The sequence below is a fragment of the Microcaecilia unicolor genome, chromosome 7, assembly GCF_901765095.1.
Source record: "Microcaecilia unicolor chromosome 7, aMicUni1.1, whole genome shotgun sequence".
In the NCBI taxonomy this organism is placed as follows: domain Eukaryota; kingdom Metazoa; phylum Chordata; class Amphibia; order Gymnophiona; family Siphonopidae; genus Microcaecilia; species Microcaecilia unicolor.
This window is the reverse complement of record NC_044037.1, coordinates 303,502,243-303,526,844: the sequence shown is the minus strand read 5'-3', so window position 1 is coordinate 303,526,844 and position 24,602 is coordinate 303,502,243. Positions and strand designations below refer to the sequence as shown.

Here is a 24,602-nt window from a genome sequence, read left to right as displayed (position 1 = left end):
ACAAAAAATGGATTGAGTGCATTTTGGAAAAGTGGTCTTCAATTGGCCCAGTGGACCTGGCATATTCTTATCTTTAAGTATGAATGAAACTAAGAAATTGCTATCCCTGAAATATCTATTTTTTTCCAGTTTCCTAAGTAGTATAGAATGATTTTCAAGATCAATGTTGGCAGTAAGGTCTGAGGAGAGTTGTAGCTTTCATTGTCTGTCTAAAGTAATGTATACAAATGTATTTATTTGGATTTTGCTCATACCTTTTTCCCACCTATTTGAGCCTGAAATTAGGTGGGAAAATGTGGGGTACAAATGTAACAAATAAAATAAACAAATAAGTAGTAGCTCAAGGTGAACTACATTCAGGTACACTGGGTATTTTCCCTGTTCCTGGAGGACTCACAATCTAAGTTTGTACCTCAGGCAATAGAGGGTTAAGTGACTTGCCCAAGATCACAAGGAGCAGCAGTGGGATTTCAACCGGGCACCTCTGGGTGTCAAGACCAGTACTGTAACCAATAGCTCCACACCATACAGTCAATTAAAACTGCGTGTTGTTGAAAACCAGTTTATCAGGGTTGTAAAGCATTGGTCTTGTCAAGAAAAGAAGTCAACTGTTGGACCACTACTTTCTCAATGACCTTTGAGAGAAAAGGGAATCCACATGAGAGTTCTTGAAATGTGGAAAAGCAATAGCAGTTTTGTAGATAGGAGGAAATACTTCAGTGCAAAGACTGGTAGAGATTGTGGAATGTCAATCAGGAAGAAATGAGTCACTAATTTTATTCAGGAAATAAGTAGTAAGAGAGTCTGTTGAAGCTGTAAAGGAGTTTGAGAAGGAGATCAGCTTAGCCAGCTCTAAGTGGCTGGGTAGTCTAAAACTAGAGGAAGTGCTTTGACAATAGTGCCATTTGAAGGAGATGATAGAGAACTAAATATAGACAAAGATGGCATAGTGGTTTAAATGTCTGATATTTTCTTCTCAAAAGCCAGTGCAGAATCCTTTTCTTTTACAGTAATATGAAGGTTATTGGTTGTTTTTGTAACTTGGTGAAGAATCTTAAAATCCAAGGATTAGGATCTTTTCTGAGAAGGGATGAGAAGAAATCTTTTTCCATAGTGTTCCTCTAGACCAGTGATGGCAGACCTAGGGCACGTGTGCCAGAGAGGGCATGCAGAGCCGTCGCTGGTCTTCCCACCAAGCACCAGGCCGCCCGCTGTTCCTCCGAGCATTAGGGCCCCCCTCCTCCAAAATTTAAAAGGCATACCTGGTCGGGGTTAAGGCGGCGTCGGCAGCGAAAAGTGTGTTGTTTGCTCGGTGCGCCTTAGGCCTTCCCTTCTGTGTCTCAAGCTCTGGTCCCGCCCTTGCGGAAACAGGAAATGAGGGCGGGACCAGAGCTTGAGACACAGAAGGGAAGGTCGAAGGTGCACCGAGCAAACAACACACTTTTCGCTGCCGACGCCGCCTTAACCCCGACCAGGTATGCCTTTTAAATTTCGGAGGGCGGGCGGCCTGGTGCTTGGTGGGAGGGAGGGGAGGCCTGGTGCGGGTGGGAGGGAGGCCTGATGCTGGGTGGGAGGGAGGGAGGGAGGCCTGCCTGATGCTGCATGCTGGGTGAGAGGCCTGGTGCTTGGTGGGAGGGAGGGAGGGAGGGAGTCCTGGTGCTTGGTGGGAGGTAGGCCTGCCTGGTGCTGGGAGGGCAGGGGGGAAAGGAGGGTGGCTGGAGGGGAAGGCAGGGGGGAGAGGAGGGTGGCTGGACATGGGTGACTGGAGGGGAGAGGAGGGTGGCTGGACATGGGTGACTGGAGGGGAGAGGAGAGTGGCTGGAGGAGAGAGGAGGGTTGCTGGACATGGATGGAGGGCAAGAAATGAAGAAAGGAGGAAAGTAAAGAAATAAATGGAAAGGAAGCCCTGGAAACAGAGTTAAGAGAACAGATAGAGAGCAGCAGAATCAGAGACTAGGACCAATATGGATAGAAAAACAAAATCACCAGACAACAAAGGTAGAAAAAAATCATTTTATTTTCATTTTAGTGTTTGGAATATGTCCAATTTGAGAATTTACATCTGCTGTCTTATTTTGCACTGGGTATAGTGGAGCTGTAACAGCTTACAGAAATGATTTATAATGAAAAAAAATCATGTTGTTTTTTTCTCCTATACTAGTATAATATTTTCAATGATGTCTGTTTATATGCGCCATGGCTGGTGTAAGGGGTGTGGCTATCATAGGGGTGGAGTCATATGTGGTGACCCCGCCCATAATGAGTACCGGCACCTGTTATTCAGGTTAAATTGCCCTGTTGGCACTTTACGATAAATAATTAGATTTTGGGTTGCTGTTTGAGCACTCAGTCTCTGAAAGGTTCGCCATCACTGCTCTAGACTGTCACAGGTGGATATGCACTCCCTACCAGCAGATGGTGACTGAGAACCACTGAGTTTCAGATATAGATAAGTGAGCTAAGCATTCCCCCTGAAACCAGTCTGTTCTTAGTCACAGCAGATGGTAGCAGTGGTAGCACCTGAATATGAAAAGAGCATAGAATCACCACACATTTTCCTAATATTGCAGTGTATTGGTATAGTCTTTCATTAGCTTCTGTGGAGTCATGTTGAATGATGACGGCATGGAGTTCTATCTTGTGGCCATTTGGGGTATCTGTGAAATTGAGCAGTTGTCGAGAGCCTAGTTTCTAGTAAGTAGGCATGAAAGTCACAATAAAAATCTTAAATTATTGGCATTATGTAAGCCACATTGGGCCTGCAAATAGCTGGGAAAATGTGGGATACAAATGTAACAAATAAAAATAAAAAAGTGGTAAGCCTGGCCAGTCCTGTTTTGGGGGGGGGGGGGGGGGGGGCTTTTCCGGGTTTTTACGCCATTTTGGGCCTCTGAGGAGATAAAAGAACTTTTATTCCAAAACAAAGTTGATCCCATTTCCCTTCCACTCTGCTGCTGGACTGGAGTTGAGGCCCATGAGGGTCTCTGTGTTCCCTGGGGGTGTCGCACTCGAGTGTCTGAGTCCCTCCCCCCTTCACCATTATAAACTGTGCAGACGTGAGCAGTAGTTTATCATTGCATTATTTCAGTTTTGCAGTGTTGTTTGGCACCTGAATGAGTTTTTTTGGAGTTCTAGAATTTTTAATTTCCATGGTAACCGTTAACAGTCCCTTAGCATAGAGTGCACTGCACACGGGACAGTGGTAAGCTGTATTTCATCACTGCTTTATTCAGCTTTGCAGTGTTGTTTGTCACCTGTGAGTGAGTGTCATGGAGTTCTAGAATTTTCAGATTTCTATTTTTTTATTTATTTATTTTTTAATTACATTTGTACCTTGTGCTTTCCCACTCATGGCAGGCTCAATGCGGCTTACATATTGTATACAGGTACTTATTTGTACCTGGGGCAATGGAGGGTTAAGTGACTTGCCCAGAGTCAAAAGGAACTGCCTGTGCCTGAAGTGGGAATCGAACTCAGTTCCTTAGTTCCCCAGGACCAAAGTCCACCACCCTAACCACTAGGCCACTCTTCCACTGTTGCTACTATTTGAGATTCTACATGGAATGTTGCTATTCCACTAGCAACATTCCATGTAGAAGTCGGCCCTTGCAGATCACCAATGTGGCCGCACAGGCTTCTGCTTCTGTGAGTCTGACGTCCTGCACGTACGTGCAGGACGTCAGACTCACAGAAACAGAAGCCTGCGCAGCCTTCTACATGGAATGTTGGAATAGCAACATTCCATGTAGAATCTCCAATAGTAGCAACATTCCATGTAGAATCTCCAATAGTATCTATTTTATTTTTGTTACATTTGTACCCTGCACTTTCCCACTCATGGCAGGCTCAATGCGGCTTACATGGGGCAATGGAGGGTTAAGTGACTTGCCCAGAGTCACAAGGAGCTGCCTGTGCCTGAAGTGGGAATCAAACTCAGTTCCTCAGGACCAAAGTCCACCACCCTAACCACTAGGCCACTCCTCCACTGTTGCTACTATTTGAGATTCTACATGGAATGTTGCTATTCTACTAGCAACATTCCATGTAGAAGTCAGCCCTTGCAGATCACCAATGTGGCCGCGCAGCAGGACGTCAGACTCACAGAAACAGAAGCCTGCGCAGCCTTTTACATGGAATGTTGCTAGTGGAATAGCAACATTCCATGTAGAATCTCCAATAGTAGCAACATTCCATGTAGAATCTCCAATAGTATCTATTTTATTTTTGTTACATTTGTACCCTGCACTTTCCCACTCATGGCAGGCTCAATGCGGCTTACATGGGGCAATGGAGGGTTAAGTGACTTCCCCAGAGTCACAAGGAGCTGCCTGTGCCTGAAGTGGGAATCGAACTCAGTTCCCCAGGACCAAAGTCCACCACTCTAACCACTAGGCCACTCCTCCACTGTTAACAGTCCTTTTGCCTGTGCTGTACTTGGGGCTGGAACTTTGGCAGGGGAGGGAGAGATGGAGTCTTCCAGAACAGTCGTTTAGTTATGTGGAGTAACTAGGACACACTTTTAGGCAGCTATTTGAATATTGACAATCAGGATGTGTAGAGTGCTTTAGGAACAGTTAACGTTTCAAAATAAATGAATAGATAATAGTAATGTAATGATATCTCAGAGATACTGGACAAGGTTAAAAATGGTCTGGACCTAATGGAAAATTGGGCTACAATATTTAAGCTTAAACTAAACAGAGATAAACCAAATTCCTGGTTATATTTAGCTCACATAATCCCACGTCCTATCAATATTTCAGAATTGACCAACAAACGTACCCAATTGAAATACAACTAAAAGTCTTAGGAATTATTTTTGATAAACATCTGTCTTTTGAAAATCAAGTTTCAGAAGTTATATCTAAAAGTTTCAAAACTCTATGGAAACTGAGAATAATTAGAAATTATTTCCCCAATCATTTCATCTTTTAGTACAATCGTTGATATTGTCCAAGTTAGACTATTGCAGCGCAGTATATGTGGGTTGCAAAGAAAACATACTAAAATCGTTGCAGACCGTTCGAAACAGAGCAGCAAGATTGATATTCAAAAAGTCAATTAAATCCAGATTATTTTTTAAAACTAGCACTCTAATTTTCATAATACTGTTTGGAATGTCTCCTGAATACGTTAGACTTGATTGAATTATCAACAAGAAATGCGAGTCCTGTAGCCACATTGAGCCTGCCATGAGTGGGAAAGTGCGGGGTACAAATGTAACAAAAAAACAAAACCATAGGTTATCTACTACTTCATTTACTCAACTGTAAAAACTTAATTTACAAGTCTATTTGTACTACTGGATTCAGTTATTTGGGTTCTAATTGATAAAATTCAATTCCCAAGCAAACAAGAAGTATAGAGGAAACAGTATCTGAATTCAGAAAAGCATGGAACAAGCACAGAGCCTCTCTGAGGAAGAGGAAGGGATTATTGAATTGAGGAGCTGATGTAGATGGGCCAACTGGATGTTCTTATATTTTGATTTTTTATATTTCTCACATGTTAATTTGTGTGCTTCTTCAGTATTTATTTAGTTATATTCACTATTAATATAAAATAAAAGAAAGTAAACTTATAGAGTCTGCTGTGTGACTTAGCAAATAGTTCAGTTGAGCCATGGGAGAAAAAAAAGCATCATATTGCTCCCTCTGTGTACTATGTAGAACTGGTTCTAAAATTAGCTTCTAAGATTCTTCATAAAGTTTTTAGCCATCTATGATTTCATGTTTTTGTAATAATATACCTGACAAATACATTTTCCCTCTATTGTGCTTAGCCCTCGGCCGCTGAAAGCCTCCCAAATGGTAAATTCCTGCACTGTAACCACCTCCACGCCTTCCAGGTGAGTTTTTCTCTACAACTTTCAGCAGTCTCTGCCTTACTGTTATCCAGTTTGGCACAGCTTTCTTATGTCATCCCCAGAGCTAGAAGGATGCCATGTTTTTTTTCATGTAGTTTACTTAGGTGATGTGTGCAGATGTTAGTTTGTTCATAAACAAAGTTGCCACAAAATTCATTTTTAACAAATAAACTAAGCAGCTGTGATATGCTTGGCCTGGGTGGGCAGTAAGTAATCATGGCAGCATTTTCTGCTCTACAAAGCATTCTTTTAAGTGGAGTTGATGGCTCTTTTTTATTTGCAGAAAGTACACTTTCAAATCAAAGAGTATTTGTCTGGATTCGGACAGTGATGATGAGCAGTTTAAACGCTCGGTTGCTCTTAGTCAGAAACTCTGCGAAGCACTGAACAGAGACCAGCAGCAGCAAGAAGACCTAGTAAAGGTAAGGTGTTGAGCACCACTGAACGCATTAACATATGTAGGTACTGAATTATTTCAGAGCAGCATTTCACAGGCTCATGATTATGATTATGATTATTTTCTTGTAATTTGCAACCTGGAAGAAAGATATTGACTTAAGGTCAAGAAAAGTAGTTCTCCGGGCACCTCCTTTTCTTTTTTTTTGCAGAGAATTCTTTTCTGGAAAGCAAATTGTTTTCCCTGTTTTTGCAGATGGAAGAAGCCAGAAGGGAAAATCAGTAAACATAGCAAGGAAATAAATAAAACGAAAGATGGCTATTAGTGTCCAATGTTCCCGTAATAAGCTATATGGGAACAGATTGATGGGAACATTGGACACTAAAGGGTTATATGGAAAAGTGGTTAAGGGTTTGATAACGTCACCTTAAGTGCAAAATCACACATTTTACAATTAGAGCTCCCAAGATCGAAAAAAGGCAGTCACTGTGTAGGAAAGTGTTCTGGAAATAACAGGGGAGTGGAACAGGCTAATTTCCCTTTTCATCCAGGTAGACGAGTCCACTGTTTGCCACCAGGAAATGGAGGTAGAGAAACATGACAGTGTCCAGTGACATCACCGGTAAAAGAAGGGATGCATCCTGGAGCTAGTCATTATTTATGTACCTCCAGCAGATGGTGCAGTTTCAACTGGTATAGCTTTCTTTTCTTGTCTGAGGCCTGACTCACCTGGCCCCAGGTCATGGCTCATGTGCTGGTGGTAGAATCCAGGGGCCAGTTTGTTTGTTTATTCATTCAAATTTAATATACTGCCCTTCATTCTATATAGCAGAGTGATTTACAATCATAACTGCAGAAGTGGAAAGGAACACTATATTTATAGATTTAAAACAGTTAAAAGCAGAAGAAAAAGATGAGAGGTGCCACGAACCATTCTCTGGTTGAGTTGGAGGTGCCTTTTTGTGTTTAGTTCTTTGCCGCTTAGTGCTATGGTCTGTAGGTTTGCACTTGGGAGGTTACGGGCCCTTCTCCCCACCACCCCGGCAAGAGCCACAGGGATTCAAAGCAAGAAAAATACAAAAAAGTTTGGGAGGACAGGGTATTTGCCTAATAATGCTGATTGAAAAACAAACAGAAGAGACAGAGAGAGCTCTGAAGCAGGGAAGTAGGCTGGTACAATGATCCTGGGTCAGCACTGGGGGAGGGGGGCATGTCATGCCCAACAAGCACTGCAGGACATGCGGCAACAGGCAGCTCTCCACGGCCTCCAACAGTTTCTGCCCTGATTTGAGTTAGAACTATTGGGCAGGATCGGAAGGCCCTGGAGTCAACAGCAGGGTATGGGGCTTTCTTGGAGCAATACCCTGCTTGCCCTCAATACCCATGGACAGAAGTCAACAACTGTTTCTATTTTCCTGACCCCATGCTCCTTGTAAAACACACTGTTATCACATTTTAAGTTTCTTCAGCTTCAAAAATCCACCAGATTAAACACCAAAGCTGTTAGAAAAAGATAACTCTTCAAGTGTTTCAAATAAAGCAATAGCTGATTCCACTCCACCAACCCTGCTAATGAAAAGGCACACTATCTTGTTTCCTCAAAATGTATTTTGGATAAATTAGGAAGTGCTATACGAAATGCTCCCTCTCGCCTCAATGATATAGATTTCCAAACATATGTAAGGGGCCTCCGACAGATAGTAAACGAAGCACTGCCTCAGCAACCAGTGCACTTCGGGGATGGGGAGCTCATTGTGAAGGTCAGACCCTACAGGAGATGTGGTTGGTTGCAGAAGTTTCCTGGGCCTTTAATTGTCTAGTGATGAGAGCCATTAAGTTGGCTCTGCAAGGTTTTCACCGTCTGATTCAGGGGGAGGTGATGCGAGTGCTCTTGGACAACATGACAGCAGTGGGATATGTCAGCTGATGAGCTGAAACAAAGATGGGCCCAGAGATCTACTGATTATGCAGTGGGCAGAAATCATCTTACATCAGTTTTGGCTGTGCACATAGTGGGAGTGGACAACGTGCAAACCAACTGTCATCAGGACCTGGTCCCAAGGGTATGGGAACTGAGTTGCTTAGCCTACCAGCTGACTGTGGGTCAGTGGGGCACCTGGAGTCTCAACCTGATGGCAACCTCAGAGAATGCAAAGTGCAAACATTTCTTCAGTGGAAGTCAGTACTGGTTCAGGCGTGGCTCAGAAAGGAGTGCCTATATGTGTTCTCTCCTTGGCCCCTGATCATCTGAGTGTTAACTGAGGATTGCAGTTCACTTGTTCTGTTCTAGTTACCCAGATTGGCCAAGGTGGGTATATGAACTTAATCTGTCTAGTAGTAGGCCGGCCCCTCTTCTCCCGAAAGGGAGGAGTCTACTGAGACAAGGTCCGGTCATCATGGAAGACCCAGATACTTTCTGGTTTACAGCCTGGCCCTTGTGAGGTGGCGCTTTAGGTGCAGGGGCTACCTGGCAGCAGTAGTGGAGATCCTTCTGAAAGCTTTTAAGCCCTCTACCTCTTTGGCTTATGTCAGGGTCTAGGAAACCTTTGAGTTGCAATGCACACAAGGAACTCTATCCCTGAAGGGCTGAGCTACCACTATTGTATCCTTTTTCGAAGAGGGACTTGGTCCTCAAGTTCTTGAAGATTCAGGTAGCTGTCCTCTCTTGCTTTTGGGGTCCGGGGGGGGGGGGGGGGGGGGTTAGATTCCTGGCAACCCAGCCGGATGTAGTCTGTTTTATGCTGGGAGTTAAGCATATATATCCTCCACTTCAGGCAGTCTTGCCTCAGTAGGATATGAATCTGGTTTTGAGCTTAGCAGGTCCTCTGAGCCCGTTAAGCATGCATCCTTGAAAGACCCCTTCTTGAATGCTTTTCTAGTGGTGCTTGTTTTGCCTGCTAGATCTCTGAGCTGCAGGCTCCGTCCTGCAGGGATCCCTACTTATCGTTTGCAAGTGGTTTAGTATTGCTTCATACAGTTCCATCCTTTTGCCTAAGGTAGTTTCCCCTTTTCATGTGAATTGGGTAGTTCCCTTACCTTCATCTTGCTTCAACAGGTCCCGACTGCATGCTCTACAAGATGGACATTTTATGCAGAGTCTTGCTGAGGTATCTGGCAGCCACCAATGATTTCTGAAAGCGTGATCGCCTTTTCATGCTGTTTCATGACCTGTGGAAGGGAAACGCAGCCTCTAAGGCATGGAGACAGCCTACATTTTAGCTTAGAAAGTGGTTCCGCTGTGCCTCAGGGCCCATTCAACCAGGGCTAAGGCAACCATGGAGTGGAGGAGTGGCCTAGTGGTTAGGGTGGTGGACTTTGGTCCTGGGGAACTGAGGAACTGAGTTCGATTCCCACTTCAGGCACAGGCAGCTCCTTGTGACTCTGGGCAAGTCACTTAACCCTCCATTGCCCCATGTAAGCCGCATTGAGCCTGCCATGAGTGGGAAAGCGCGGGGTACAAATGTAACAAAAAATAAAAAAATAAAATAAAACCACCCAGTCTGAGGCAGAGGTGGTCGATCCAAAAGATATTTGCAGGGTATTGACTTCATCCTCCTTTCATTTCTTTGAGAAGCATTACAAGATTGTGTGGGCCAGAGGTGACAGCACACTTGGCAGATGGTCTTGCTCCTACCCTGAGGGATAGAGCTCTGGTACATCCCACTGATCTAGCAGAATGAAAAGGAAGGTGAAATTTAATCTTACCTGTTAAATTTCCTTTCCCGGAGTCGTCCTAGACTAGTAAAGCATTTTGCCCCATAAGATTGTGGGTTGGAGGTTGTTTCAGTATCTTCTGTGGATGGGGAGCTCCAGACTGTTTTCACGTGCTTCTGGCTTCTTAATCAATTTCAGTTGTTTTTGGTTCTTGTTGAGGCTTTCAGTTATATTCCAAGGGTTTATTCTTGGCTTTGGTAGAAGTATACTGAATAGCTCCAGGCTGTAGCAGATTCCAAGAAAATAAATTAAAAGGGAAAATTAAATGTCAGCATATGCTTCATGTATAAAGGGATGATTTTATAACAGGGCACATATAAAGATTTCCAAACATGTATTTTATAAAGGCAAAAATGAACATACACCAGAGCACTGTTCTAATATCAAAAAATAATTTCCTGTAAAAAGAGTCAACATCCATATAAGTTCTGCCAAATTTTCAGGCAGCATCACTTATATAACTGATGTTATCATATGCCTCATATTACATTTTTAACAGAATAAGCTGTGAACATGCTACCCAACTTAAAATACACTTAACTAAACAAATCCTTTGTGTCACCTCTGCAAGATATAACATTGAGGTTTTGGCTTTTCTAGCTTGCTTTGGGTCACATGAAAATCTCAATTATTCATTATATGAAAGATCACCAGCAGCTATGAAAAAAAACCCAGAGCGTGTTTATTAGTACCTGTGTGCCTTTATAAAATAGGCTTCTGGGACTGCATGGGGGAGAAGAGGGGGATGACTGGTGACATCATCACCACTTGATAGATCAAAGCCAGTCCACTGCCCCAAAGCCCAAACACCCCTGAAAAGGTTTCTGAACCTGCACTGGAGTTCCTATGCAGCAGTCCCTCACAGTGTCCTTCAGTACTTTACTACTACTACTACAAATCATTTCTATAGTGCTATCAGTCGTACGCAGCGCTTCACAGTACTTTCAAGTCTGCTTAAGCCTGGAAGAGAAGGTGACTGTTGAAGCCTGCAGTCCATGGAGAACTCTCATTAGAGGTAGACAACTTGCTTCTTCCATGGAAAAGCAGGATTGTAGCTGCAATACATGAGCACACTCCCAGGCTGTTCTCTATTTAACAACCATTTCTAAACTTCCATAATCTGTGATTCAAGATAGGCAATGGAGGTGGGCTGAAGCACAATTATCAAATTTTCCAGCACTGTTTGGAGGAGTGGCCTAGTGGTTAGGGTGGTGGACCTTGGTCCTGGGGAACTGAGGAACCGAGTTTGATTCCCACTCTGGGCAAGTCACTATCTACTGTAGACACTATTTGAGACAATAATGCTTCATAAATGTTTGTATAGAAGTCAGGTTAGTGCTTTGCAGATGTCCTCTGTTCATAAGCGTAGATATCTCGGTGGCTCTTAGTTGGTGTCCCATGACTCTAGGCAAGCAATTGTTTGCTTTATGATAGGAGAATGAAATAAATTCCAAAATCCATGTGGATAGGTTTCTCTTCTGCGCAAGAGCACCTAATTTATTCAGATTGTAAAAAATCAACCGGGAGAGTCTGCTGCTGTTCATAAGTAGGTTTGAATTATTCATTTGCATCTGACTTTAGGAACTTTTATTTCTGAGTATTTTGATGCAGTGGCACATAAGGACTGGCAGTGCAATTCATTTATATATATATATAAATTTGTGGAGGAAAAGCAAGCCTTCATATTCTCACATCTGGGTGACATCATCCGATGGAGCCCGGCGCAGAAGCTGACTAGTTAGAAAGGTGAAATTAGGTCTTACCTGCTAATTTTCTTTCCGCTAGACCCTCCAGACCAGTCAAGACGCTTGGGTTATGCACGCCTACCAGCAGAGGGAGACTGAGAACACTAAACCTTAAACCAGTATAAGCTAGCAGCCAACCCCCAAGCAGCCAGTAAATCCTTAACAAAGCAGAAAACAAATGAAACCAATAAACAATTACAACCCCGAAAGGTCAAAGAACCCTGTACTCACAAACAAAAAACATGAAACACGTTCGTCAACTGACCGAACGCCACAGCGCTATGGTCCCACTCTGAAATGCAGAGGAAATATATGTATAGCAAGACTTGAAATTTAGATACCTTTCAGCCATAGCAACATAGACCATAAGAACACCAGAACTCTGCCAATCATAGTCACCACAAAGAAACATGTACACAGCGGGGAGGGTTCTTGACCGGTCTGGAGGGTCTACAGGAAAGAAAATTAGAAGGTAAGACCTAATTTCACATTCCTCAGCGACCCTCCAGACCGGTCAAGACGCTTGGGAAGCACCAAAGCAGTACAACTCCTAAGGGCGGGAACCTTGCATCCCAGAAGTCAACACTGCCACACCAAAACTGGCATCCTCCCTAGCCTGCACATCCAGTCTATAATGTTTCACAAACGAATGCAATGACCAGACCGCCACCCTGCAAATATCTTGAGGCAGAACCAGACCACTCTCCGCCCAGGAGGAAGCTACTCCCCTGGTCGAATGCGCCTTCAGTTGGTCAGGCACTCTACATCCCTTGATCAAATATGCCGAGGAAACCGCCTCCTTCAACCATCTGGAAATAGTTGCCTTAGAAGCTGCAGCTCCCTTCTTTGGACCGCCGTACAACACAAACAACCTATCTGAAGACCGAAACTCCCGAGTCCTGGATAAATAAACCCTTAAGACTCGACGAACATCCAGCTTGGCTAAACGGCGCTGAGACGCATCTCCCAACTAATCTCCCAGCACTGGCAAAGAAATGTCCTGATTTAAGTGGAAAGACAACACTACCTTGGGTAAAAACGATGGAACAGGCTTCAAAGATACCTTTTCCTTCGAGAAAGCCAGGAAAGGCACACGACAAGACAAAGCCTGCAACTCCGAAACTCACCACGCCGAAGTAATAGCCACCAAAAACACCGACTTCAAAGTAAGATCTTTAAGAGTACTCAACCCCAAAGGCTCAAAGGGAGGCCCTACCAAGACTTCCAACACCAAGTTCAAATCCCACGGCGGTACAACCAGCCACCGAGGAGGACGAATCAGCTTTACAGCACGTAAAAACCGAACCACATCCGGGGAAGACGCCAAGGAGACTCCCCGTATCCTTCCCCGAAAACAGGACAGAGCCGCAATCTGCACCTTCAAAGAGGAAAGAGCAAGACCTCTGTCTACACCATCCTGTAAAAACTCTAACACCTCCGGAATGGAAGCGGTCCAAGGCGAACAAGAATGATCGTTACACCAACCTTCAAAGATCCGCCACACCCTAACATAAGCAAAGGACATGGAACGTTTACGGGACTGCAACATAGTATCAATCACCTTAGTTGAAATACCTTTCTTCTTCAACCTGTCCCTTTCAAGAGCCAGGCCATAAGCGAGAACGGAGACGGGTCTGGCATCACGATCGGACCTTGCACCAACACCACCGACTCCGCCAGCGCGAGCGGCCCGCCTATCGCCAGACGTACTAGATCAGCAAACCAAGGCTGACGAGGCCAATTTGGAGCCGCAAGAATTACTGTCCTGGCATACCGCTCTATTCTTTGACCTATCCGTCCTATCAAGGGCCAAGGAGGAAACACGTACAACAGCTGGTGAGGGGGCCACGTGAGCACCAGAGCATCGATCCCCTCGGATCTCGCCGTCGGCTGAAAAACCTGGGTACTTGAGCATTGTCTGACGAGGCCATGAGATCTATCAACGGCAGACCCCACTCCTTCACTAGGCGACGGAACAATAGACGATGTAGCGACCACTCTCTTGGATCCAACGTGTGCCTGCTCAGAAAATCCGCACTGACGTCTACTCTGGCTACATGACTTGCCGAGAGACTCTGAAGATGAAGTTCTGCCCAACGCATTAACTCCGCTGTCTCCTCTGACACCTCTCGACTCTTGATACCCCCCTGATGATTTACGTACGCCACCGCCGTGGCATTGTCGGACAGTACTCGAACTGCCTTGCCTTCGAGAAGATACTGAAGAGACTGCAGTGCCAACCTTATCGCCCGAGTTTCCAACCGATTTATGGACCACAAGGCCTCTTCCGACCAGCGACCCTGAGCTACCTCTCCGAGACAATGCGCCCCCCAACCTGCTAGACTGGCATCCGTCGTTAGCACCGTCCACTCCGGAGGATACAAGGGCATGTCTTTTTCCAGATTCGGCGTGTGAAGCCACCATTGCAGGCTGAGATGAACCCGATCCGGCAAGCGCAGTCTTTTCACCAAGCTCTGAGTCTGAGGAGACCACCGCTCCAACAGTGCCGCCTGCAGCCACCTCATGTGAGCCCTGGCCCAGGGCACTACCTCTATCGATGCCGCCATGAGTCCCAAAATCTGAAGGTAAGAGTGAGCAGACGGGAACCGTTTGGCACAAAACTGGCGAATCAATAACTGCATCTTGGCAATTCGAACTGCCGGTAAAAACACTCGGCCCTTCGCCTTATCGAAGCGAACCCCCAGGTATTCCAGGGACTGAGTCGGTTCCAGGTGACTCTTGACCAAGTTCACCACCCAGCCAAGCGACTCCAAGAAAGCTACCACCTTCGCCGTCGCATCCACACTCCTGAAGGGACTTGACACGAATTAGCCAATCGTCGAGATACGGGTGTACCAAAACTCCTTGTTTCCTCAAAGCCGCCGCCATGACCACCATAACCTTGGAAAAGGTACGAGGCACCCTAGCCAGACCGAACGGCAGTGCACAGAATTGAAAATGCTGTCCCAGAACCGCAAAACGGAGAAACCGATGATGTGCCGCCCGAATGGGAATATGAAGATAGGCTTCTGACAGATCCAAAGATGTTAGAAACTCCCCCTTCTGCACCGCTACTATGACCGAGCGCAACATTTCCATGCGAAAGGAGGGAACTTTCAAAGCCTCGTTGACCCTTTTGAGATCTAGAATAGGCCGAGAGGAACCTTCCTTTTTGGGGACCACAAAATAAATCGAATAACAACCTGTCCCCTTTTCTGAAACCGGCACGGGAATGACCGCCCCCAGATCTATCAGCCGATGAAGCGTCTGCCGAATCGCCCTGGCCTTGACCCGAGAGCGGCACGGAGAGGCGAGGAAAAAATCTGGAAGGAAAGTCTCGAATTCCAGCGCGTACCCGTCTCTCACTACCTCGAGTACCCACTGAGCTGACGTGATATGGGTCCACCTGTGATAGAATTGACTCAAACGAGCCCCTACCCTTACCAGAGGCTGGACCCGCACACCTTCATTGTGAAGCACACCCGGAGGACAGACCTCCCTCCAGCGCGTCTCGGCCTCCTCGCCGACCTCCGCGAAAGGGCTGAGTACGCTGAAAAAATCGAACCAACTTATCCAACTCTTCTCCAAACAGCAAGGTCCCCTTGAAGGGGAGAGAACATAACTTGGACTTAGACGTCGCATCCGCCATCCAACCACGAAGCCAAAGAGCTCGACGAGCTCCAACCGCCAATGCCATAGTCTTAGCAGAAGCTCTCAGCAGATCATAACTAGAATCTGCCAAAAAGGAAGAGCCCATCTCTAACTTGGCTAGCTCTTGCACCAAGGAAGCTCTATCTAAGGCCGGGCCATCCAAAAGACTTTCAGCCCAACGGAAACACACCCGGGCTACTAGGCCCCTGCACAGAGCGGCCTGAAGAGACAATGCCGAGAGATCAAAATTGCACCGAATGAAAGACTCTAATCTCCTATCCTGCGGATCTCTGAGAGCAGCCCCCCCCCCCCCAATCATCCGGAATAGCCATAGCCTTGGTAACCGCGGTCACCACCGCATCCACTGTCAGCGACTTAAAGGAGTCCTTATCCCCTTGCGGAATAGGGTACAGTCTCGCCATAGCTCTGCTCACCCTACAAGGAGAATCTGGGGAGGACCACTCCTGGATGATCATATCTCTGAGATCCGAATTCATGGGAAAAGTACGCGCTGCCCGCCGAATTCCCGGTCTGGAGGGTCGCTGAGGAAGGTAAAAAGTTCTAGCATCATCCCACCGCACATGCGCTGGTGCCTTCCTGCCCGACATGTGAGCATGGGTCCTCCAGTCTTTGTTTTTTCGCAGATCTGAGAGGACACATTTCATGTTCTCTCCCTTACACTATGCTTCTTATTCTTGCGCGTGCCTTCCCATGTGGCTATTCTGTTTTTCCTTTCCTTTAAAAAGGGGTTGAACGGTTTCCTAAAGGACAAGTCCATAAACCGCTTCTAAATGGACTTGGGAAAAATCCACAATTCCAGGAATAACATGTATAGAATGTTTGTACGTTTGGGAAGCTTGCCAGGTGCCCTCGGCCTGGATTGGCCGCTGTCGTGCATAGGATGCTGGGCTCGATGGACCCTTGGTCTTTTCCCAGTGTGGCATTACTTATGTACTTCTGCTTCAGATTTTTTTGTCCCTTCCCTCTAATTTGTTTTTTATTTTTTAAAGATGTTTTTGGTAGTTTTAAGTTTCCTTTATTTTCGTGAGTGGCTATGCGATTGTCATGACCCTGACCTCAATTTGAACACTGCCCCTTTTTTTTTTCCTGGTTCAAGATTCAGGGGTTTAGTTAGTCGAGAGAATTTTTTCGATGTCTCAAGAAGACCCCTAGTGGCTTCAATTGGTGCACCAAGTGTAGACGCAGCGCCGACAGGAGAGTCCACCAGCCCGTTCCAGCCGGCCGATCCAACATCTCCAGAGGCTTCAAGGCGATCCAGCGTACGGGCCGACCGGAGCAAGGACAGAGACCGTGTGAAACAATCCATCAGCCACACCTCGTCCCTGACCAGTCTGTAGGCCTAGCTTCCCTGCCTGCCTGCTCTGCCTCATCCGCTCCATCTGCCTCATCTGCTCCATCTGCCTGCATGCGCACGATCCAGCTTCTTCCTGCTTCCATGATTGTTGTTCCAGTCCACCTGCCTGCTTATCACAGCCATCTGCTCCAGCTTGACCCAGCTCGTCCAGCCTGTACCACTCCAGCTTCTCCCTGCTCGCTCCAGCCCATCTCCACCACCCTGTACCAGTCCATCGATTCCAGCTTCTTCCTGCATGCTACAGCTTGATCCAGCCCGCCTAATCCAGCTCCATCGATTCCAGCTTCTTCCCGCATGCTACTGCTTGATCCAGCCCGCCTAATCCAGCTCGCCACCTTGTTCCACTCCGCCTGATCCAGCCCTACTCATCCCAGTCCGTCGGATCCAGCCTCTTCCTCCTTGTTCCAGCCACCTGCTCCAGCTGTTCCAGCCTGCCTAACCCAGCTTACTCCAGCCTGATCCAGCTTCCCCCTGCGCGTCCAGCCCGCCTAATCCAGCTTGCTCCAGCCCGCCTGATCCAGCTCCCCCTGCTCGTCCCTGCTCCGTCGGATCCAGCTCTTCCTACTCATCCCAGTCCATCTACTCCAGCCTCCGTCGGATCCAGCGCTTCCTGCTTGTTCCTGCCACCTGCACCGGCTGTTCCAGCCCGCCTAATCCAGCCTAATCCAGCTTGCTCCAGTCAGCCTGATCCAGCTCTCCAGCCTTCTGCTCCTGCTGTTCAAGCCCGCCTAATCCAGGCCCTCTGCTCCAGCCAGCTTACTCCAGTCTGCCTGATACAGCCTGTTCCAGTCCGTCTGCTTCAGCCTGTCCCAGCCTACTCCAGTCTGTCTGCATCAGCTTGTCCTAGTCCGCCAGATCCTGCTTCAAACCACTCCAGCCTGCCTCTCAACCTGACTACTAGCCAATCATTGACTTTCCACCAATCACCTGACTGTCTACCACCCCCCTGCCTCCCAGCCCATCTTCCTACCAGCTCATCACTCTCCTGCCCGACTGCTTACCCTCACCTGCCTGTTTCCCAGCCCACCTACCTTCCCTTTGAACACCTCAGTCACTACCCATGGCCCCCATTCACATCCTATTCCTTGCCCTGTCCCTCCCTAATCTTTTCCTCCTCTCACCGTTGTCTTCCACACGATCTCACTACCCATCCCTATCCTCCTCCGCCCTCCTCTACCTACCCCTGTCCCCCACCACCTCACCATCCCTACTGTCTTCCTCCTCCTTCCTAGCTCTCAACCTTCAACACCTCCTTCCTGCCATGAACCCTTCCCCTTTCCTCCTAAGCGCATCCCGTCTTCGCCGCCTTCGTCACCCTTCATCACCCACCCTTCTCCGCACTCTCTTGCTCCTTCTCCTGCTATCCGCGGGTGACATCAATCCCAACCCAGGTCCCCCACACCTGTCCTCATCCTCATCTCATTTATGCAAACGATCCCGCGATATCTCCAATCTCATCCCTATTCCCCTCCTCCCCCCCTCCTCCCTCCCTTTCTCGTGTGCCCTATGGAACGCCCACTCAATCTGCAACAAACTTCCCTTCACCCACGATCTCTTCATCTCCCATTCCCTTCACCTGCTCGCCCTAACTGAAACCTGGCTCACCCCGGACAACTCTGCCTCAATCGCAGCCCTATGCCACGGAGGTTATCTTTTCTCCCATTCGCCCCGCCCAGTCGGCCGCGGTGGCGGCGTCGGACTAGTACTTTCGCCCGCCTGCAGCTTCCAACCTCTCCACCTACCTCAGTCTCACAGCTTCTCATCCTTTGAAGTTCACTCCATCCGTCTATTCCACCCACTGCCACTCAGAGTTGCAGTCATTTACCGCCCCCCTGAGAAATCCCTTCCTTCCTTCCTTACCGACTTCGATGCCTGGCTCTCCGTCTTTCTTGAGCCCTCATCCCCATCCCTCATTCTCGGTGACTTCAACATCCACACTGACAACCCTTCCGATTCGTATGTTTCTCAGTTCCTCACTCTTACCTGCTCCTTCAACCTCCAACTGAGCCCCACCACCCCTACTCACAAATCTGGCCACTGTCTTGATCTCGTCCTCTCTTCTACTTGCTCACCCTCCACTTTCTGCGTTTCACCTCTTCCCCTCTCCGACCACCACCTTATCACATTCACACTTCAGCACCCTCCCCCTCAATCTCGCCCAACACTAACTACTACGTCCAGAAATCTCCAGGCTGTCGACCCCCCCACCTTATCCTCTACTATCTCTGATCTCCTCCCTTCCATCTTGTCCTCCATATCCGTTGACAAAGCTGTCTCCACTTACAATGCCACTCTTTCCTCTGCTCTTGACACCCTTGCACCGTCCACCTCCCGGCCCACAAGACGTACCAATCCCCAGCCCTGGCTGACCCCTTGCACCCGATACCTCCGCTCCTGCGCCCGTTCAGCTGAACGCCTCTGGAGGAAATCTCGCACCCTTACTGACTTCATTCACTTCAAATTCATGCTATCCTCCTTCCAATCCTCCCTATTCCTCGCTAAGCAGGACTACTATATCCAATTGACCAATTCCCTCAGCTCTAACCCTCGTCGTCTATTCGCCACCCTCAACTCCCTCCTCAAAGTGCCCTCTGCTCCCACCCCCCCTTCACTCTCTCCTCAATCTCTAGCCCACTACTTCCGTGACAAGGTCCAGAAGATCAACCTCGAATTCTCCACTACTCCCTCTCCTCCTCTTCAGTCTATATCTCACTCTGTCATCCAACCTACCCAGGCCTCCTTCTCCTCCTTTCCTGCTATCACCGAAGAGGAAATCACCCATCTCCTCTCCTCCTCGAAAGCCACCACTTGTTCCTCTGACCCCATCCCCACCAACCTACTCAACACCATCACTCCTACCATCACCCCCACCATCTGTCATATCCTTAACCTCTCTCTCTCCACTGCATCGGTCCCGGACACCTTCAAGCATGCTGTGGTCACTCCACTCCTCAAAAAACCATCACTTGACCCTACCTGTCCCTCCAACTACCGCCCCATTTCCCTCCTCCCCTTCCTCTCCAAGATACTTGAACGCGCTGTTCACAGCCGCTGTATTGATTTTCTCTCCTCTCATGCCATCCTTGATCCGCTTCAATCCGGCTTTCGCCCCCTACACTCAACAGAAACAGCACTATCTAAAGTCTGCAATGACCTATTCCTCGCCAAATCCAAAGGTCACTACTCCATCCTCATCCTCCTCGACCTCTCCGCCGCCTTTGACACTGTCAATCACAACCTACTTCTTGACACACTGTCCTCCCTTGGGTTCCAGGGCTCTGTCCTCTCCTGGTTCTCCTCTTATCTCTCCCATCGTACCTTCAGAGTACACTCTCATGGTGCGTCCTCCTCCCCTATCCCGCTCTCTGTTGGAGTTCCTCAGGGATCTGTCCTTGGGCCCCTTCTTTTCTCAATCTACACCTCTTCCCTAGGCTCCCTGATTTCTTCTCATGGTTTCCACTATCATCTTTATGCCGACGACACCCAGCTTTATCTCTCCACACCACAAATCACTGCGGATACCCAGGCCAAAGTCTCGGCCTGCTTATCCGACATTGCTGCCTGGATGTCCAACCGCCACCTGAAACTGAATATGTCTAAGACTGAACTTATTGTTTTCCCACCCAAACCCACTTCCCCTCTCCCTTCACTCTCTATCTCAGTTGATAACACCCTCATCGTCCCCGTCTCATCTGCCCGCAACCTTGGTGTCATCTTCGACTCCTCCCTCTCCTTTTCTGCGCACATCCAACAGATAGCCAAGACCTGTCGCTTCTTCCTCTACAACATTAGCAAAATTCGCCCCTTCCTCTCCGAGCTCACCACCCGAACTCTCATCCACTCTCTCATTACCTCTCGCCTTGACTACTGCAACCTACTCCTGACCGGCCTCCCACGTAGCCATCTATCTCCCCTTCAGTCCATCCAGAACTCTGCCGCACGTCTTATCTTCCGCCTTAACCGATATACTCATGTCACCCCTCTCCTCAAGTCACTTCACTGGCTCCCAATCGGATACCGCATACAGTTCAAGCTTCTCTTACTCACCTACAAATGCACTCGATCTACGGCCCCTCCGTACCTCTCTACCCTCATCTCCCCTTACGTCCCTACCCGTGACCTCCGCTCTCAAGACAAATCCCTCCTTTCAGTACCCTTCTCCACCACCTCCAACTCCAGGCTCCGCCCCTTCTGTCTCGCCTCACCCCACGCTTGGAACAAACTCCCTGAGCCCATACGCCGTGCCCCCTCCCTACCCATCTTCAAATCAATGCTCAAAGCCCACCTCTTCAATATCGCCTTCGGCACCTAACCACTTCACCTCTTCTCAGGAAAACTTATCTACCCCAACTTGACATTTCGTCCTTTAGATTGTAAGCTCTTCCGAGCAGGGACCGAACTTAATTGTTAATTTGTACAGCGCTGCGTAACCCTAGTAGCGCTCTAGAAATGTTAAGTAGTAGTAGTAGTAGTAGTAGTAGTATTTCTGCCACAGACCCGCAGAATTGGTGCATTGGGTGCCTTGGGTCAGATCATGACCCCTCTGTTTGTGATGTCTTTGCACATGCAGGTGAGAACTAACGGGTGCGACTGGCTCAAATGGAGCAACTTTTTGCTCTCTGGAGGCAAAATCATAAACTGGCACCAGTGGCATTGACCTACATGGCTGCTCTGACTTCAGCATCCACTGGGAGTGCATCGGCATTGAGTATGTCTCCACTTGCCTTGAAACTGGGCATTGTTAGCAGACCCCGGGACCAGTCAGCATTGGACCCAACACCGAGAACCCGTACAGATTCGCTGGTTTTCTCATCAGCACCGGAGAATTCAGGCTCTATGCATCCGGGGGAAGCCCAAGAAGCATAAGCATCGATCTTCTTCGGCGCACAATACCTCTGCAGTCTCCAGCTCCACTTTAGGGTCCTTGCCACTGCTGCTGCTTCTTTACATGAGCAGCAGCAGTAGCAAAACAAGCTGCAGCCATGCAGGACCGGACTCTCCATACACGCATTTCCGACTGTGCCCCGGAACAGGAAGTGGTGTCGAAGGGGCGGGATCATCAGCCGTGTGTATGAAGAGTCCGTCCCCGTCCTGTGTAGCTGTAGTTTGTTTTATCACCATTGCTGCTGCTCATCTAGAGAAGCGGCAGGGATGAGTATGGGGGAGGTGGGGAGAAGAGAGGTGGCGGTGAGAGGGCGGTCAGGATTTGCCGTGGCACCCCTAAGATTTCACTGCGGCTCACCAGGGTGCCACGTCGCACAGCTTCAAACTGCTGCTGTAAGGGTTCATCTCAGTGCAGTTGGCGCTTATCACCCTGTAGGAGGCGAGTCCATCTCTGTACAGCCTTTAATTGTTTCCTTCTTGAGAAGTTTCTTGCTGACAAAGTCCCCCATCAATCCTCCTACTGTCATGGGATCTCAACATAGTCCTCACCCAGCTGATGAAAGCTTCTTTTGAGCCTCTGAATTTCTGTCATCTGAAGTTTTTCACCTGGAAAGTTGTGTTTCCTATGTCGGTCACTTCAGCTTGCAGAGTCGGTGAACTCCAGACCATGGTAGCTCACCCACTATATACTAAATTTCATCATAACAGAGTAGTCTCCACTCTACCAAAACCCTCATCCACACCCTTGTCACCTCTCGTTTAGACTACTGCAATCTGCTTCTTGCTGGCCTCCCACTTAGTCACCTCTCCCCTCTCCAGTCGGTTCAAAACTCTGCTGCCCTTCTCGTCTTCTGCCAGGGTCGCTTTACTCATACTACCCCTCTCCTCAAGACCCTTCACTGGCTCCCTATCCGTTTTCGCATCCTGTTCAAACTTCTTCTACTAACCTATAAATGTACTCACTCTGCTGCTCCCCAGTATCTCTCCACACTCGTCCTTCCCTACACCCCTTCCCGTGCACTCCGCTCCATGGATAAATCCTTCTTATCTGTTCCCTTCTCCACTACTGCCAACTCCAGACTTCGCGCCTTCTGTCTCGCTGCACCCTACGCCTAGAATAAACTTCCTGAGCCCCTACGTCTTGCCCCATCCTTGGCCACCTTTAAATCTAGACTGAAAGCCCACCTCTTTAACATTGCTTTTGACTCGTAACCACTTGTAACCACTCGCCTCCACCTACCCTCCTCTTTTCCTTCCCGTTCACATTAATTGATTTGATTTGCTTACTTTATTTATTTTTTGTCTATTAGATTGTAAGCTCTTTGAGCAGGGACTTTCTTCTATGTTTGTGCAGCGCTGTGTACGCCTTGTAGCGCTATAGAAATGCTAATAGTAGTAGTAGTAGTAGTCCTCTGCACGCACCGTAAGTTCCTTCCTAAGGTAGTGTTGGAGTTCCATCTTAATCAGTCAGTTCTGCCAACATTTTTCCCAAAACCTTATGCCCATCCTGGCGAAAGTATACTGCATACTTTAGACTGCAAGTGAGCCTTAGCCTTCTATCTGGAGCGGACTTAAGCCCATAGATAGTCCATCCAGTTTATGGTTTGGGAAGGCCATCGGCAAACGCACACTTTCAAATTGGATAGCAGATTGCATCAGCTTTGCTTATTCCCAGGCTGGACTGACTCTGGAGGGCCATGTTACGGCTCACAATGTCAGGGCCATGTCTGCGTCAGTATACCACTTGGTATCAGCCTACATAGAGGAGATTTGCAAGGCTACAGTGTGGTCTTCAGTCCACACATTCACTTCCCACTACATTTTGGATCAGGACACCCGAAACAACAGTTGGTTTGGACAGGCAGTTCTGCAGAATTTATTAGGTGTCTAGAATCCAAATCCACAGTCCTAGGCCATGTTCTATTCTGTTCCAGGCTGCATTTACAAAGCTATTTTCTATATAGTTTAAGGTTGATGGAACTTTTATTCTCGCCGTTTTGAGACTGTTATCCTAGTTGTCTTGTTTTCAGTGAGCCTAGTAGCTAGGGATTCCCAGATGTGAGAATATTGAAGGCCTGTTTGTCCTCAGAGAAAGTAAAGATACTATGTTCTCGGAGGACAGCAGGCTGATTATTCTCACATACCCTCCCACCTCCCCTAGGAGTTATCTTTAGCTATGGGCTTTTTGCTTTTTTACCTGACTGGGGGACCCTCGCTCGCGCGTCAGACAGGAATGAACCAGTGCATGTGGGTGGGATGCTGCTAGAACTTTGTAACTTTCTAGCTATTCAGCGTTTCACCGGGCTCCATCGGATGACGTCATCCAGATATGAGAATAATCAGCCTGCTGTCCTCAGAACACCAGCTACATGTAAATATCTTTGCTATTCAGGGGCATGCATTGGACTGCAGAAACCCAAGGGAGCGTACAGTTTAGGAGGTGAAGTACTTTTGTGCATGAAAGAGGAGCAATACTTCGGTGTGATCGTATGTGATGATCTTAGGTTAGTCAAACAGGTACAAAAGGTGATGGCGAAAGCTAGAAGGATGCTTGGGTGCATAGAGAGAGGAATGGCCAGCAGGAAAAAGGAGGTGATAATGCCTCTGTATAAGTCTGTGGTGAAACCTCAATTCTCCGAGGACAAGCAGGCTGCTTGTTCTCACGATTGAGTGACGTCCGACGGCAGACCCAGGATCGGAAGATCTTTCTAGTAACAAGTTTTGCTAGCCCTCGCATGCACATGCGACCGTCTTCCCGTCCGTAGCGTGAGCGTGTCCCTCAGTCTTTTTCTTTCCACGGCTCAGGATGGCTGTTTTCAGGTGTTCTGCGCCCCAGAAGAGACCCTCGCAGTGTTTTGCCGCGTCTTTTCGCCGATTTTTGGTGTGTGTTTTGCAACTTTCGTCTGTTTCCGTCTTCTCCTAAAAAAAAAAAATAATAATAAAGAAGTTCCCTTATTTTCTTTATATTTT

The 24,602-nt window shown here is 47.7% G+C and overlaps 1 protein-coding gene across 6 annotated transcripts in view; it reads left to right on the top strand.

The window, feature by feature from the left end:
- USP37 (ubiquitin specific peptidase 37) overlaps positions 1-24,602 on the top strand; it is a 252,593-nt gene that overhangs the window by 158,384 nt on the left and 69,607 nt on the right. For all 6 annotated transcript variants that reach the window (XM_030208853.1, XM_030208852.1, XM_030208855.1 and 3 more), the window contains 2 exons: positions 5,783-5,848; positions 6,150-6,288. In XM_030208853.1, coding sequence (XP_030064713.1) covers positions 5,783-5,848; positions 6,150-6,288 — 205 coding nt within the window. The remainder of the gene's footprint in view (positions 1-5,782; positions 5,849-6,149; positions 6,289-24,602) is intronic.